The sequence below is a fragment of the Alligator mississippiensis genome, chromosome 3 (assembly GCF_030867095.1).
Source record: "Alligator mississippiensis isolate rAllMis1 chromosome 3, rAllMis1, whole genome shotgun sequence".
In the NCBI taxonomy this organism is placed as follows: domain Eukaryota; kingdom Metazoa; phylum Chordata; order Crocodylia; family Alligatoridae; genus Alligator; species Alligator mississippiensis.
Window position 1 is genome coordinate 301554219 of NC_081826.1, and position 16629 is coordinate 301570847.

Genomic DNA, 16629 nt, shown 5'->3' on the forward strand with positions numbered 1-16629 from the left:
GAGGTAGGAGACCCCCAAGGATGCCTAGGTGCTGAATACAGGGGGGGAAGGTGGCTCAGTAGGGATCTCTGCACCATCCCAGTCCAGGCTAGCCCCTGGGAGAGGGTCCTGGAGGCTGCTGGGCTGTGGGAGCTGCCATCTTAGTGTATGTAGGCTCGCCTGCCTTGCCTACCCCAGCATTAAGGCAGGTGCATCCTCGTCTCATGTCATAGTCACCCTGCTGTCCTGTCACACATTAGCTGGATGTCTGCATCTGACTTTCTTCCTGTCCTGCAGCCATTGTGCAGTGCTGCCCAGCAGCTGCCCCAGAGGTGGCTTCCCTCCAGTCGTGGGAAAAGTGATCCCTGTGTGCATTAAGCTCAAGGTTGTGCTTAGCATCACAGGCTCCCAGGGCTCTCACCATCCTGCTCCAAGGCTGGGTGCCCCGATCCCTCACTGTGTACACAGATGCCTGTCCTGCCTCTTCTGAACTTCCAGTTAAAGGGATCCTACTGTTTCCCTCTGTCCCGCAATCCTGTTGCTCATCCAGCAAGAAAGGGTTTCTGGGAATTGATCCAAGCCTGTTCTGCTGTAGTGCAAACCCAGTGCTCTAGGCTCTGCCCTCTGTGTCAAGGGAATAAGGTTTCTCCCTCTTCTTTATGACAGCTTGCAACTACTATGTCTTCTATTCAAGAAAATAAACCCTGATTATAAGATGAACCCCCAATAATTAGCTTCCATAGATGGAAAATTTATCAATTTGTTATAATTTTCCAGGTATGGAATTTAATTATCAGAGGTTGGCCTTGAATTTGTCTCCTTCCCATTGCTACAGCATGGAAAATAAATCGGGGGATCAGACAGGATGGACATTTCACAACCTCTCTGGGGAGCCTGTTCCAGTGTGCTACTCCCCTCGTAGTGAGAGAGTTTTTCCTAATATCCAACCTCAACTTCCCTTGCTGCAGCTTGAGCCCATTGCTCCTTGTCCTGTCATCTGCCCCTACTGAAAACAGCCCAGCTCCATCCTCTTTGCAGCCCCCCTGCAGGGAGTTGAAGGCTGCTATCAAATCCCCCTTCAGTCTTCTCTTCTGCGGTCTAAATCAGCCCATTTTCTTCCTCCTCTCCTCACTAGTCCTGCCCCCAGCCCCCAACCATTTTCATTGCCCTCCGCTGGACTCTCTCCAATGTGTCCACATCCTTTCTGCAGCAGGGGTCTGAAACTGGACTCAGTAAATCATGGCAGACATCCTACATGCAAACCCCAGACCCAGAAGCCTTGGAGTTCAGATGCTCCCTAGTCCTACTTGCTCCTAGCCAAAAGGCTGAGGAGCAAGCTAGGGGGAAAGCACAAAAGCAGTATCCCGTAGCCAGAAAATGCCCAGAGTGCAAGGGACAAGCCTCATCCTATAACCAGCACTGTAGGTAGCACTTCTCACAAATTCCCTATGAATGCTGCCCCAGCTGCACTGGAAATATATCTTCTTATCTGTACTGAAATGATGCTTGATTTTTTCCAAGGCTGCCACACATCTGTGTCTCATTAGTCATCATGTAGCCGATTAATATCCCCCAGTCTCTCTCTTCCTCACCATTTGGAAATGGCAGAGGTTTCATTTTCCAGGAGGAGTTTCTGTGATTAATCCCAAGTGTGACCTGGTGTTTTCCACAGCTGAATTTCATCCCATTCCTGGTTCTCCAGTCCTCACATCATCCAGCTTTTCCTGCCAGATACTTACCCCTTCCCGGAGGGCTGGAAAAGGGCCAACGTGGTCCCCATTTTCAAAAAGGGGAGGAAGGAGGACACAGGCAACTATAGGCCAGTCAGTCTCACCTCCATCCTTGGCAAAGTCTTTGAAAAAATTATCAAGGCTAACATTTGCGAGAGCCCAGCAGGACAAATTATGCTGAGGGGAAACCAGCACGGGTTCGTGGCAGGCAGATCGTGCCTGACCAGTCTAGTCTCTTTTTATGACCAGGTTACGAAACGCTTGGACACAGGAGGAGGGGTGGATGTCGTATACTTAGACTTCAGGAAGGCCTTCGATACGGTATCCCACCCCATACTGGTGAACAAGTTAAGAGGCTGTGACTTGGATGACTACACAGTCGGGTGGGTGGCAAATTGGCTGGAGGGTCGCACCCAGAGAGTCGTGGTGGATGGGTCGGCTTCGACCTGGAAGGGTGTGGGCAGTGGGGTCCCGCAGGGCTCGGTCCTTGGACCGATACTCTTTAATGTCTTCATCAGTGACTTGGATGAGGGAGTGAAATGTACTCTGTCCAAGTTTGCAGATGACACAAAGCTATGGGGAGAAGTGGACACGTCGGAGGGCAGGGAACAGCTGCAGTCAGACCTGGATAGGTTGGACAAGTGGGCAGAAAACAACAGGATGCAGTTCAACAAGGAGAAATGCAAAGTGCTGCACCTAGGGAGGAAAAATGTCCAGCACACCTACAGCCTAGGGAATGACCTGCTGGGTGGCACAGAGGTGGAAAGGGATCTGGGAGTCCTAGTGGACTCCAAGATGAACATGAGCCGGCAGTGTGACGAAGCCATCAGAAAAGCCAATGGCACTTTATCGTGCATCAGCAGATGCATGACGGATAGGTCCAAGGAGGTGATACTTCCCCTCTATCGGGCGCTGGTCAGACCGCAGTTGGAGTACTGCGTGCAATTCTGGGCGCCACACTTCAAGAGGGATGCGGATAACCTGGAGAGGGTCCAGAGAAGGGCCACTCGTATGGTCAAGGGCCTGCAGACCAAGCCCTACGAGGAGAGACTAGAGAAACTGGACCTCTTCAGCCTCCGCAAGAGAAGGTTGAGAGGCGACCTTGTGGCTGCCTATAAGTTCATCACGGGGGCACAGAAGGGAATTGGTGAGGATTTATTCACCAAGGCGCCCCCGGGGGTTACAAGAAACAATGGCCACAAGCTAGCAGAGAGCAGATTTAGATTGGACATTAGGAAGAACTTCTTCACAGTTCGAGTGGCCAAAGTCTGGAACGGGCTCCCAAGGGAGGTGGTGCTCTCCCCTACCCTGGGGGTCTTCAAGAGGAGGTTAGATGAGTATCTAGCTGGGGTCATCTAGACCCAGCACTCTTTCCTGCTTATGCAGGGGGTCGGACTCGATGATCTATTAAGGTCCCTTCCAACCCTAACATCCATGAATCTATGAATCTGCCCGAGCAAGGCCCCCTGTAACAGGTATCTGCTCTGGGCCAACCTAAACGTGGCCCACACACCTGTTCCTGGGGCAACCGCCCGCCTACTCGCCTGCCATGCCTTGTTGTTAATTGATTAATTGGTGTTAATTAGCAGGAGGCTGCCCTTGTACTGCCCCGCTGCCAGGGGGCGCTACCTGTGGCTCCATTTCCTCCCTTGTACCGCAGTCCGCACCTTGCCAATGGAATAGATAGTATGTCCCATTCTAGTTATGATCTGGCCCCTTTCTGTCTTCTCTGGGTCTCTTCAGTCATGCCGCCCCCTCTCTGGGGCTTCTCTTGGCAACTGCCCCCTCTCTCTGGGGCTCACCATGCCCGCACTGGGGCTTCTCAGTAACTGCCCCCTTCTCTGGGGCTTCTGTCCCCTCTCAGGACGCTCCTCAATACTGCCGCCCTCTCTCAGGGCGCACGTCCATACTGCCGCCCTCTCTCAGGGCGCACCCTGCCCATACTGGGGCTTCTCGGCAATGCCCCTTCTCTGGGGCGTCTCAGCTGCCCCTTTCTCTGGGACTGGGGTTTGTACACCCTGAATGCTGCGCCCTTACTGGCGCTGGGGTCCCCACTCTGCTGTGGGTCCCCTATGAGGCCTCCTCCAACCCCTCATAGCCTCACCCAAACCACTGGTGTAACAAATAGCAACACAAGCACAAGCCCCTAGGCTACAACATAAACAAAAGCCGCCCGGCTATAATCACGCTCAAGCCTACTGGGGTTCTTCATCCCACAGCAGTGTCAAGCGCCGCTCCTTCAGCAGGCGTCTCCTCTCTTCCACGGCAGAGAGCTCCTTCCTCGATGGCTGCCAGCAGGGAACTGCCTCTGGCCCCAGCCCCTAGGGTTTATAAGGGAGCCAGGCCCTGCCCCTTCTGGTCAGCTGACCTTCTCTGGTTGCCCTGGCAACCCACAGCTGGGCTCCTTATTCCCTGTTAGGGCTTCCTCCCTAGCAGTTTCCCCTCTTTGGGAGCAGGGCACCACAGTGCTCTGTGACACCTCCCCTCTGTGTATCACCAGCTAATTTCATCAGCACACTTCTGCATGTTGTGCTATCGTCCTTAATAAAAACCTCCGTCAGCGCGGCCCTAAAACTGATCCTTGAGGAAATCCACAAGTTGCCGCTCTCCAGACCAAAGCTTTGCTTTTCATCCCAGCCCATTGCTGTCTCCTGTGTGACGCACCTGCCAGTCTTTGTACTAATCCATGTCTTCCTGCACCTAACTAATAATAATCGAAGGGGCACCGTATCAAATGAAGTGCCCGTGGGTGAGATCTGCTGCATTTCCTTTGTCTGTCTAATCAACTGACCTATGAAAACAAGCAACCAGGTCAGTTTAATATGATCTCTTTTGGATAAACCTCTGTTGCATTTCATGCCATTTGCCTCCAGGTCTTGTTCTGTCCTTGAAACCCACCTCTAAAGCCCTGCACACTATCTATGTCAGACCGGGGAGCTGCAGTTCCCACGGCCACTTTCACCAGTGGCCCTGGGAACTGCACGTGGCTTTCCTGCACATGGCTTATCTCGCTGCTGACCCACTTGGTCCTCTTGTGTCTTTCAGACGATCATGTCCGCGTGGTGCTGCAATCCGCTGAGCAATCGTCTGATTACATCAATGCCAGCTACATAGATGTAGGTACCACGGGATGCATGTGCAGCCTCTGCTCAGCCAGGAGGAGGTGCCAGGGAAGGGTTTGAGGGCACAGGGGACCTGTCTCTTCAGGGCATCAATGGGGACTCACGCCTTTCTGGGCAGCCTTTTACACCCCTGCTTTGTGGTCAACAGGGGCTGGGCAATGGCTAACACACTACAAACCCCCAGTACACCGGAGGGAGGTGTTCAAGGTTGGGCAGGCACCGGGCAAGGATGATCTAGATGTAGCGATGCCTATTTTCTCCCATGGATATTTCACACTATCCTCCTTTGCCCGGGACTGGATGGTTTCTGACAAATGCACTCCTCCAGAGCACCCTGTGCAAGCAACCCTGGGGCAGCAATCTCTGCTCGCAACCTGACTTTCTAAAGGAAAGCAGTGCTTGGGTGCAGAGAGCAGCAGGCAGGAGCTGGGGTGTTATGGGGGTGCCTGCTTGCTGCTCCAGCTGCTTGCAGATGGAGGGCTGTGGGACGACGTGGCCCCTTGGCTGGCGCTGGAAGTGTTCATTTAATTTCATTGGCAGACACAACTTTTTGGGTAGAGGTGATACCTTTTATTAGACCAACTAAAGAGTTGCAAAACAAATGTTCTGTGCAAGCTTTCGGGCCCACAGGCCCTTCATCAGGTAAAGGAGAAACTGAAGCTGTTACGAGTTCCCCGAGGTAGAAAAGAAGCCAGTTTGTAAAAAAATGCTTTGTGAAAATGCAAATGCAGAATAGTTTGGGCGTCAATAGCTGGTAAGAAGCAGGTGGGTTACCTGGGGTTGTCAGATGGCAAGCAGGATGTAGTGTGCCTTAGAGACGATGTCAATATTTAGTACAGGATTGGAAAATATATTAATTTAATTAATTACATATGTATTCATCATATGATTCGTGCTGTCCGTCTCTCTGCCTCCCACAGAGCTACAGGAGCCCCCGCTTCTTCATCGCGGCGCAGGGTGAGTGCTCCCGGGTACGGGGCCGAGGCAGGGCTGGGCACTCGGCTCTGCTCAGTCCCAGCTCTGGGCAGCTCGCCGTCCGGCTCCCCCATTCCCAGGACATGGGCTAGCAGTGGAGGAGCCGCCAGCCCAGCTCAGCCCAGGGGCCCACCTGCCCTGGTCCCCTGGCTCCAGGCCTGGTGCAGAGGGAATGGCCAGGGGGATGCAGGATTACCAGCCCCTTAATTGGCATGCTAAAGCTAGCTATCACCCCCTGCATGGTGATTTTGCACCCTGGCTTTGCTGTAGTGACTTCCCTTTGTAGACAAGCTCTGATCATATGGGGAGGATTTTGCTTTCCAATGTGGTTTTCCTGGTTTGTGGCCCTGGGCCAGGGGTGGGGTGAGCAGGGAGGCCTGTCAGCTACAGCAGTGTTGCTGCAGGGCTCTGCATGGATGGGGTTTGCGTGAGGTGGGGGGATTGCTCAGGTGAGCATGCACCAAAGAGCCAAGACTCAAAACCCTTCTGCACAGCTCGTGTAGCGAGCCTCTGCTCTGTCCTACTGTGAGGTCCACTGGGCTGAGCACAGGGCGAGGGTGGGGGCTTCCCAGTGCCCCCCATGGCCTGCTGCCTCCAGTGTGGGCATGTCTTACTGACGTGGCGCTTCCTCCCACCCAACAGGCCCACTGCAGGGTACGGTGGAGGACTTCTGGCAGATGATCTGGCAGGAGAAGACCTCAGTCATCGTGATGTTAACTGACCTGGTGGAGCAGAATAAGGTAGAGAAGGCGAGGACAAGTGCAAAGTCCTGCATTTGTGATGGATCAATCCCATGAGCCGGTGCAGGCTGGGGGTGACGGGCTGGGCAGCAGCTCTGCTGAGAAGGACCTGGGGGGGACGGGGTGATAAACTGAACAGGAGCCAGCCTCTCTGTTCAGCACTGGGGAGGCCACATCTGGAGTCCCGTGTTCAGCTGTGGCCCCCACTACAGAAAGGATGTGGACACATCGGAGATAGTCCAGTGGAGGGCAACAAAAATGGTTGTGGGACTGGGGGACAGGACTGGTGAGGAGAGGCTGAGAGAAATGGGCTGATTGAGTCTGCAGAAGAGAAGACCGAGGGGGATTGAATAGCAGCCTTCACCTCCCTGCAGGGGGGCTGCAAAGAGGATGGAGCTGGGCTGTTCTCAGTGAGGGCAGATGGCAGGACAAGGAGCAATGGGCTCAAGCTGCAGCAAGGGAGGTTTAGGTTGAATATTAGGAAAAAGTTTCTGACCAGGAGGGTAGTAAAGTAGTGGACCAGGCTCCCCAGAGAGGTGGAGGAGTCTCCAGCCTTGGAGGTTTTGAAGCCCTGTGTAGACAAAGCCTTGTCTGGGATGATGTAGTTGGGGCTGGTCCTGCTTGGAGCCGGGGGTTGGACTAGATGTGACCTCCTCGGGTCCCTTCACCCCCACAGGGTCTGTGATTCTGTGATTCAAAGGCAGATGCCTTTGAGGCCCCTGTCTCATGGGGTCAAGTCCCATGGGTCCAGGCACTTGCAGTACCTTTGCTCTTGATAAGGCTCTGGCCCTTTCTGGGGGGAGGGAGGCTCCCTGCCCTCAGAGTAGACTCTTTGAGGAGGTATCTCCATCCTGGGGAGCCCACGGGGAATGGACCAACGAAACAGGGGAGGAAGTCCCAGAGGGAGCAGTGGAGCAGAGCTGAAAGTGGGGTCTAGACTCTCCTCCTCTCCCCAGTGCCCTATAGTCCTCCCCCCCATGGGGTATTTCCCCTTGTGTTAACTGTGCTCTCAAGGTAGCCCGAGGAAGCTGGCTTGTGCCATGAGGAAGCCTGGAGGGGGTCCAGGCAGTGTGCTGTGGGTAGTGCCTGCAATGCCAGCATGGCTGGGACACCCCGGGCACAGCTGAGGTCTTGGACCCCAGCTTGCCCTTCTCAGGCCAGACCTGGATCCGTCTTGCAGGCCCATCCAGGGCTCCCTTCCTCACCCACGAGCGCTGCGGCAGCTGAATGGGGCTTGCCTGGGCCACACGCTTGCTCATGCTAGTGCTCAGAGCTCTCCTTGCCATTGACAGACCAAGTGCGAGCAATACTGGCCGGAGCAGGAGCAGGAGTACAGGGACATCACGGTGACACTCAGCAACATGAGGATCACCACGGGCTTCATCACACGCACTTTCCGCCTGCAGAAGGTGAGTTCGGCAGGGCCAGGAAAGTGTGCGGGGCCAAGTTACCCCTGGCATGGGATGTCCTTAGCATCACGGATGCAGCAAGGCCACCCTGCCCTTTGTGGGAGCTACTGGGCAGAGGGGAATTTGCAGGCCCAGGGTGAGCTTCACCACGTGTTTCACTGGAGCACGGGGCAAACGCCCTGAGGCTCACACAGGCGTGCTGCTGCTGGCTGGGTCCCCAGAAATGCCCTGCAATGGCCAGTGGTGCAGTTGCTGAGATGAAAAGCACCCTGGAAGATGGGGTTTGGGGGCTCTGTGCAGGGTCTGTCTAGAGAAAGGACCCTCCTCAGTGTCACCTGTCCCAGCAGTTACCTGCAACCCCCTGGGTATTGCCTGGCCCAGCCCCAGCCTGATGCGAGAGCTGTTTCTGAGCCGGCTCCAAGGCTCACACAACTTTCCAGGAGCAGGCCCGGCTGTCTCAGCCAGTGCAGGATGCCATCTGGGCACTGTTGGCTACGTGGATCCAAAGCACTGTGTCATTAGTCTGGCGCTTGACGATCTCTGAGCACTGGGATCCCAGCACTGGCCTGGGTGGACATTGGCCTCAGAGGGGGTCCCGCGTGCTGGTGGATCCTTCCCCACTGCTGGCGCCTGCATCCTCGGTTCCCTGGTCAGACCCCTGAGATGGTTTCCCCCACGCTCAATTTTCTTGCAGGCGGGCTGTCCCCTTCCCAGACTCGTGGAGCAGCTCCATTACCAGCTGTGGCCAGACCACGGCGTGCCCCGAAACCCAGCCCAGCTCCTGCAGCTGGTGGAGATGGTGAACAAGAGGGTGTCGGAGGCCCCAGGTGGCCCCGTGGTGGTGCACTGCAGGTACCGGTGGGGAGGGCTCCTGGGGGGCCAGAGGCCAGGTCCCCCGACAAGCTCCTGACTCTGTCCCCTGTTTTCAGTGCAGGGATCGGCCGCACGGGCACCTTCATCGCTCTGGACTCCCTCCTGAAGATGGCCAGGGCCGAGGGCAAGGTGGACGTCTTCGAGTGCGTGCAGAAGCTGCGGGAGCAGCGGGTCAGCATGGTGCAAGCCCAGGTGAGGGCAGCGCCTGCCCCAGGCCAGCTTGTCCGGCAGGCAGCAGTGTCTGGGGGGTCAAGCCCCATCCACTGCATGGCCCCCGCGGCGAGGGGTCCTGGAACAAAAGGTTCCTTCCTGCTCTCCAGGGACCTCCTGCGATCTGCCAGGTGCTGTCTGTGTAACACCCTCCCTGGCCAACAACCTCCGCTCCAATCCTGGCTGGGTGCTCAGCTCCCCCAGGGCCCTTGGCCTGGATCTGCCAGTGTCCCGGCTGCGCGGGGTTGATCACCAGCAAGCTCACCCCCATTGTGCTGAATGTCTGGGGGGTCCTGGATCCCTTTGCTGGGAGGATCTGCCCTATTCTGCCAGGCTCCAGTCCCCCTAGGTGTGTCTGCTCCACACCTGTACCGCACCTTAATACCTGGCGGGTACCTGGAGCTGCACTGGTAGGGGCCTGGGGATGACACCACAGGAGATTTTCAAGGGTATGGGGCAAAGCATGGCATGGGGAAGGGGAAGGCTCTGAGGGTGTGGATGGTATGCCGTGCTTGGATCCTCCATCTGCTCGGGCTACCCCACCACGTTGGGGTGACCCCCGGGTGCCAGCAGGCTGGAGCAGGGCTGTGACACGGTGTTACCCTTGCAGGAGCAGTACGCCTTCCTGTACGAGGTGCTGCTGGAGGGGCTGCTGTGCGGCAACACGGGGGTCCCGGTGGAGAACGTCTGCAGCCACGTCGACCACCTCAAGGCGCTCGACCCCCAGACGCAGACCAGCAGGCTCACGCAGGAGTTCAAGGTACCAGGGGACCCAGGGAGGGGCAGGGGTTGAGCCCCCCGCACAGCGCTGCTGGGTTTTCCTCCCAGGATGGACAGACTTGCTGTGGGGCATCCTCAACCCACTACTGTCAGTGCCTCGGTTCTCCTGTCTGCAGTCTGGGAGCAGCATTCACACGCGCCTGGGTGCCTCGGTGTCTCACCACTCAGACCTGTTCTCCAGAGAGTCCTTCCTTTGGGCTCTCGCCCTCTGTAGCAACCTAGTCCATGTCCTGCACCCCACACCGTCCTCACATGGGTTTCCTGGCCCCAAATGAGCCCTCCACAGGGCTTGTTGCACCCTATGCAGCTCGCTGGGTTAAATCAGTTGGGCTTTGCTTTGCCTGTGGGGCTCGTTAGCCCAAATACATGTGAACAAGACCTAGGCTATGCACGCCCTTGGAGTGCCCTCCGGCTCCCAGTCCGGCTGCCTTGGGCCGTGCTGCATCAGCTCCTACAGCCAGGAGTCCACGCAATCAAAGTCGTGTCCCTCCAGCCCTTATCCTCCTCCTCAATTTTATCCCAGCTCTGGCTTTCCTGGTGCCTATTCTCATTTCGCAGCCGAACATCCATCTTCTGTTGCCTGTGGCAGGAGTCTCCTTCCTCTGCCAGCTCCGGGTCCAAGTGCCTTGCTCTCCCCTTGCAGCTAGGCTTATAGTCCTGCCCCTTCTGGCCTGTTCAGTAATGGGATCAGGGGTCTCCCAAGACCTTTTATCACTGCAGAGATCCTACTGTTGAGCTGGTGCTTTTGCTGCAAGCCAGGACCCTGTGCTCCCCCGGAGCTGGCCTGGCCAAGCAGGGAACAGGCTCAAGCATCTCTGGGCTGAGCAGGGTGCAGGGCTACTCCCAGAGCCGGGGGCTCTCCAGACGTTTTGCACGACATTTCCTTTCCCCCTTGCTGCTGCTGGGGCCCAGCCCAAGATGCAAGTAGGACCCACTTGTGAAATGAGCCCCTCTGTCCATCATCTCCGGCTCAGGGCTGCATCTCTGGTGTCACCAAATTACAGGCAGGCCTGAGGGGGTGGGGGTTTAGCCCCGAGAGGGGCATCCGGGACCTGGGAGCTGACTTTGCTGCCCTGTCCCCTCAGGCACTGCAGAAGTTCTCCGAGCTGTTCCAGCTCTCCGCGTGCAGAGAGGCCGAGAAGCCCAGCAACCAGCCCAAGAACCGCAAGCCAACGATCCTGCCAGGTGCCACGGGGCCGGGCTGGTGGGGGGCCACACTCTGGGGTGCAGGGGTCCTGCTTTTTGAGGTCTCTCCCTGGCAGTGCCCTCCCTCCTAGGTCTCAGCATCGTTGCCCCCAGCCCTCTTGGGCTTTGCACTAGGGTCTGTCCCCAGACTACAACCAGTACCTCCCAGTCCATTCAAGGGCAGCTGGGTGGACTTGCCCACCCTGTGCAACCCAGGAGGTCAGACTGGATGAGATAATGGTCCCTTCTGGGCTTGAAACGTGCAACTCCAGGGGTCTCACTGCACCCCGGGGAGCTTTTTTTCTAACCCAAATTCTCCAGGTTTTGGGGTTTGTTTTTTCATCCCAAGTACCTTTACCTACTGAGGCTTCCCTGGGCCTGCTGGGGCTGGAGCATCTCCAGTAGTGCTCTGTGCCAGCACCGGAGGCTGGCAGCGTGGAGCAGAGGGCAGCTGCAGCCTTCCCCAGGGCTCGTGCCACCAGCACGGCCAGCCCAGCCTGCTCCACGCGGGCTGAGGGATGCCGTGCCAATGGTGGCTGCTCCTCTCATTTTGTCCCGTGTATCCTCCAAGGAGGGGCCCTTGGGCGCTGGATCTGGATACCGGGGCTTCTCCACCAAAGCCTTTGGCTCCTGATTTCAAGCTTTCCGTAGCCGTCTGGCTCATGCCCTTCTTTCTCTGCCTTTTCCTCTCCCAGCGGATCACAACCGCCCCATCCTGATGTCCTCCCTGAAACTGGATGGCTCGCCAGGCTACATCAATGCGGTCTTTGTCAGCGTAAGGCTCCAAACCCCTGTGTCCTGTCCAGGTGCCAGGAGATCCCATCGGCCCCAGCCCCAGGGCAGGAGCAGCCCCTCCAGTCTGTTGGCCCGGGCTTTGTCTGCTCTGCTTCAAAACGCTGCAGCAGCGTGGTTCTCAGTCTGTCTCCATCCTGGGTGCTAGGAAAGAGCCCCTAAGGATCAGGCTAAATGCTCCCAGAGCCCTGCCCAGCTCCCCAAGCCGTACCCCAGCATGCAGCCCCTGCAGCCGAGCTGTCCTCCTCTGCAAGGAATTCAGTTTGAACCCAGTATGGGGGAGGGAAGGGGTATGGGTTTGGCTCCTAGCTGCTCTGAAGTGGGGTTTGTGTATCCCAAGTTAGTGCAGCCCCCGGGGCTTGGATCTGGACCCCCAGGATGGCTTTCCATGCCTCTGGGTTGTATCCCCTTGACCTGCCCAGATGGGCTGGACTGAGCAGAGCAGCACAGTCAGGGCAGGACGTGGCACTGAAGGACCCATGCAGTGCTCTGCTCTGGCGGTGGCTGGACCCGGTCTGTCTGTCTGTCTATCCATCATGCAGACGTACACTGAAGATGACCGTGTGATCGTCACCCAGCTGCCGTTCAAGGAGACGGTGGTGGACTTCTGGGCTCTGCTCTGGGACTACACCTGCACCTCGCTGGTCCTGCTGAATCAGATCAAGGAGCTGGACCAGGTCAGCTTTGCATGTGGGGTCATCTGTGGGCTGCCAGCGCCAGGGCCGGGGAGCTCAGGGCAAGGTCCCGAGATGCTTCACTGGGTGTTGGGGAAGCTGCTAGAGCATCCTCGTGGGCTCCCAGGGGGCTTGGGCTGAACTTGGGGGTGGCAGAAGCACATAGAGTAAACCCAGTCACCCTGCACATACACACAGAGGGTTTCTTTCCCTGACACGGGGCTTGACTCTGCCTTTAGGTCCTCACTGCAACCCCCCACCTCTCTCTTTCCAACCAGCATCCCAGGAGGTGGGACTGGATCCTCTTTCTGCTTGGCTCTATGGGGGTGTGCAAGGCCCGGTGATTGCAGTGGGATGGTGTGAGCGTGTTGGCACCCATGTGTGTGCAGTGAGGGTATGGGGGGGCACAACCCTTCACCAGTGTCTGCATGGGGGCTTTGCTATATGCATCTCTCCCTGTCCCATCTGCAGCACCAGGAGTGTCAGTGTTTGTCTGCAGCTGTGTGTGTGTGTGTGTGTGTGTGTACACAGATGCATGGAGAGCTCGCAGAAAATACATAGGTGTGGATGTGTGTACATGTGTGAGGTGCCCCCCTCTCTGCTGAGGCCTATGTGTGGACACAGGTGTGGATGTGCATGTGTGCTGTGTGCATCCCACCTGAGTGCGCGCACACACCTATGAATGCGCCTATGTGCGTTGACGTCTGGTCCCTCCCCAGACCTACCTGGAGTTCTGGCCCAGTCACGGAGAGTCCACCTATGGCCGTTTCCATGTCACGCTGATCTCAGAGGAGCCGGGAGCTGGCTTCACCGTCCGGACGCTTGCTGTAGCCAACAAGCAGCAGGTAGGGCCTAGACACATGCCAGACTGGGGCCTTCTGCTCTCTCAGCCACCCCAGAAGAGCTGGTTGTCCCGGCTGGGATCCCAGAGAGACCCACACCCAGCTCAGTCAGGGCTGGGGTCTGAGCTGGACACAAAGATCAGAGGGCGATGCCAGCACTGGCACTTATCAGAAGCAGAGAATCAGAAAATGAGGGTTGAAGGGAGCTCAGGTGGTCACATCTAGTTCAACCCCTGCTCCAAGCAGGACCAGCCCCAACTACATCATCCCGGACAAGGCTTTGTCAGGTCGGATCTTAAAAATCTCCAAGGATGGCTACTGCACCACCTCTCTAGGGAGCCTGGTCCAGTGCTTCACTGCCCTCCTCATGAGAGAATTCTTCCTAATGTCCAACCTAAACCTTCCTTGCTGCAGCTTGAGTCCATTGCTCCTTGTCCTGCCATCTGCCCCCACTGAGAGCAGCGCAGCTCCATCCTCTTTGCAGCCCCCCTGCAGGGAGGTGAAGGCTGCTATTCAATCCCCCTCCGTCTTCTCTTCTCCAGACTCAATCAGCCCAGTTCCCTCAGCCTCTCCTCACAAGACATGTTGCCAACCATTTTTGTTGCCCTCCACTGGACTGTCTCCAATATGTCCACATCTTTTCTGTAGAGGGGGCCCACAGCTGGACACAGGACTCCAGATGTGGCCTCCCCAGTGCTGAATTATCAGAGCTACCAGCTCCTTGTCATGCCAGTGTTGCACTAACCAAAGGCAGCATTTGTGTGCACCCATGCCACTTCGTGCAACTCAAGTGAACATTCAGATCATTTGACTTTTTGCTAAACGCGCTGCAGAGGTAAACTCAATGTCACAAATGAAAGCTGGTCTCATTCACCTTCCCAGGCCTGTTCTGTGATGCTCTAAGCAGAGTCCAGGAAAGAGCAAACTGGATCATTTATAATAAGTTTTTAATAGTCCTTTCATCCAGACACATCTGGAAGACAATGAGCCCCAGATGAATATACACATTGGGACAGTCTGCACAGGGGCGATGCTGCTTTAGGCATGGGTTGGACTAGATGTGACCCCAGAGGTCCCTTCCAGCCCCACTTCTCCATGACACTGTGACTGGTCTGGGTAAAGCCAGGCTGCTGCGGCCAGGTGCTGCGGGGCACTGCTGTAGGGTCAGCACTGTCGTACGGACGCCAGCTCTGATTGCTGGTACAGTGCAGAAAATAGCCAGCTGTTCCCCAGCCCCTTCATCTCCCCAGAGTGAGGCTTTTTCAAGTGGAGCATCGCTGCCCTGTGAGCTCAGCATCTGGATCTCATGAGTTCTCAGGGGTGGAGACAGGGCCTGGGTAGGCATGTGGAAGGAGCATGATGTCCCCATGGCGGGGGAAGTCATGCCAGCCTTGGGGCAGCCTCCCCATGGCTGGTGATGGGGGTAGACTTTCCCCCGTGTTGTCCCAGGGGTCCCTTCCCTGCTCAGATCCCGTTCCCGTCTCACTCCCCCCTTCTCGCCAGCCCAAGAAGGCCGTGCTGGAGGTCAAGTTCTGGCAGCTGGACGACTGGCCCATGCAGCAGGAGCTCCCGCCATGCCCGGCCACCATCATCAGCTTGCTGGGGGAAGTGGAGAGGTGCCAGCGCAAGAACCAGGACAGCCACGTGCTTGTCACCTGCTGGTGAGTGAGGGCTCTGGAAGGGCCCAGATCCCATCACTTCCCACCCCAGGCCCTGCGGGTGGCCACAAGGAGACCCCTCAGGTGAGTCCCAGCCCCCGTGACCTATCCTGCTGCTTCCCTCCTCAGGGACGGTGCCAGCCGGTGCGGGCTCTTCTGCGCCGCCGGCTTCCTGTGCGAGCAGATCCGCAGCGAGGCGCTGGTGGACGTGTCCCAGGCCGTTAGGATGCTGAAGCGGCAGCGGCGGCAACTGGTCAAAGACGCGGTAAGTGCTTGTCCCCCACCCAGGACCCAGTGCTTCAGCCACACCGCCCCAGGCCTTTCCTCCCGGGAGCAGCAGCATCTGCAGGGAGAGGGAAATAGCTCCTCTTAAGGGCTCTGGGGAAACGAGGTCTGTGGCTTATGGGACACATGGGTATGATGGTGCCAGGGTCACTGTGCACAGCCCAAATGCTGTGACCTACTCCCAGCCTGGCAAGAGGCAAAGCCCTGAGCCCATAGGTCTACGCAGAGTCGTGGATCCATGGCAGGGGGCTGGAGGAGTCTCTGTGTCTGGAGGAGCAAGGCCAGGCTGGCAGCCCTGGAGGAGCTGTGCCTGGGTGAATGGGGTCTCACCCGTGCTCCTCTCCCTGCAGAATCAGTACGAGTTTTGCTACAAGCTCGCCCTCAGCTACCTGGACTCCTTTAAGATCTATGGGAACTTCAAGTAGCGGTCGCCTGGGGCCAGGACCTGTTGTTGTTGCTGCTTCTTCTGACAACTCTCAGTCAGCACCGGGGACCATGGACCCCCCCCAGGAGCCCTTCCACCTCTGTGTTGTGCCCACAAATGGACTGGGAGCCTTGTGCTTTGTCCATCTGCAAACGTGGACAGTAGCAGACCTGGAGCTGCAGCTAACGTGGGGCGAATGGGGCAGCCAGGCTCGCTGCTCCAGCCCCAGAGACCAGAAGGGAACTCTCCCCACCGCCTGCAACCAGGACGGGAAGCGGGGCTGCCTGCCTGCCCCGGAGATGGGGGAACACAGCACCCTCCTGCAGTCCATGCTCTCTGTCTGGCCGGCCAGGAGCCTAGGACATGGGGGCATTTCCCTGCTCAGTTGTGTCCTCTCTTACTTCACTTCCACCCTGTTATTTCTGGCCTGCCCCTGTTGGCAAGCTTGTGCCAGCTCCTGGATACGGCACTGCCAGACCCTCTCCTCCGTGAAGCAGCCGGTGCCTGGGAGGTGGCAGACACCGCGCGGGACAGGCTCGACTGGCACCGCACCAAGACTCTAAGCGAACTCAACACTAGGACGGTCCCAGGATGCTCTATGTTGCACCAGTAAAATCTTTTAATTGGTACCGGGGAGCAGAGCCCGTCTGCCTCCTTCCAGCACTCTCCCATGCCCCCAAGTCTATCCTCTGTGACCCCCTGGTGCTTGCCTTGGGGGCATTGGGGATCCAGCTGTGGTCCCAGGTTGGGGACAGGAAAGAGCAGGTTAGAGCTGGGGGAACCGTCCCTGCTGTATGTCTGGGACCCTTTTAGCCTGGCCACTGTTGTGCGACCTACTGCAGGGTCTGTGCTAGTGTCCCTGGGATGGACACACACATCCAGCACAGGTGCACTCAGTGCACACAACCCCCCAGGCCCCAAGGCCGATGGGCCACATGTTGCTGCAGCCCC

At 57.3% G+C, this 16629-nt stretch overlaps 1 protein-coding gene across 1 annotated transcript in view; it reads left to right on the forward strand.

The window, feature by feature from the left end:
* The window catches only part of LOC102575206 (receptor-type tyrosine-protein phosphatase kappa), a 78847-nt gene extending 62535 nt beyond the window's left edge, over positions 1-16312 (forward strand). Inside the window, exons 22-35 of the mRNA XM_059725373.1 lie at positions 4755-4825; positions 5752-5788; positions 6449-6546; positions 7839-7955; positions 8650-8807; positions 8885-9020; positions 9649-9798; positions 10904-11003; positions 11699-11778; positions 12338-12472; positions 13189-13314; positions 14815-14972; positions 15099-15234; positions 15605-16312. Of these exons, the coding sequence (XP_059581356.1) occupies positions 4755-4825; positions 5752-5788; positions 6449-6546; positions 7839-7955; positions 8650-8807; positions 8885-9020; positions 9649-9798; positions 10904-11003; positions 11699-11778; positions 12338-12472; positions 13189-13314; positions 14815-14972; positions 15099-15234; positions 15605-15679 (1577 nt within the window). The 3' untranslated portion in view covers positions 15680-16312. The remainder of the gene's footprint in view (positions 1-4754; positions 4826-5751; positions 5789-6448; positions 6547-7838; positions 7956-8649; positions 8808-8884; positions 9021-9648; positions 9799-10903; positions 11004-11698; positions 11779-12337; positions 12473-13188; positions 13315-14814; positions 14973-15098; positions 15235-15604) is intronic.
* The last annotated feature ends 317 nt before the right edge of the window (positions 16313-16629 follow it).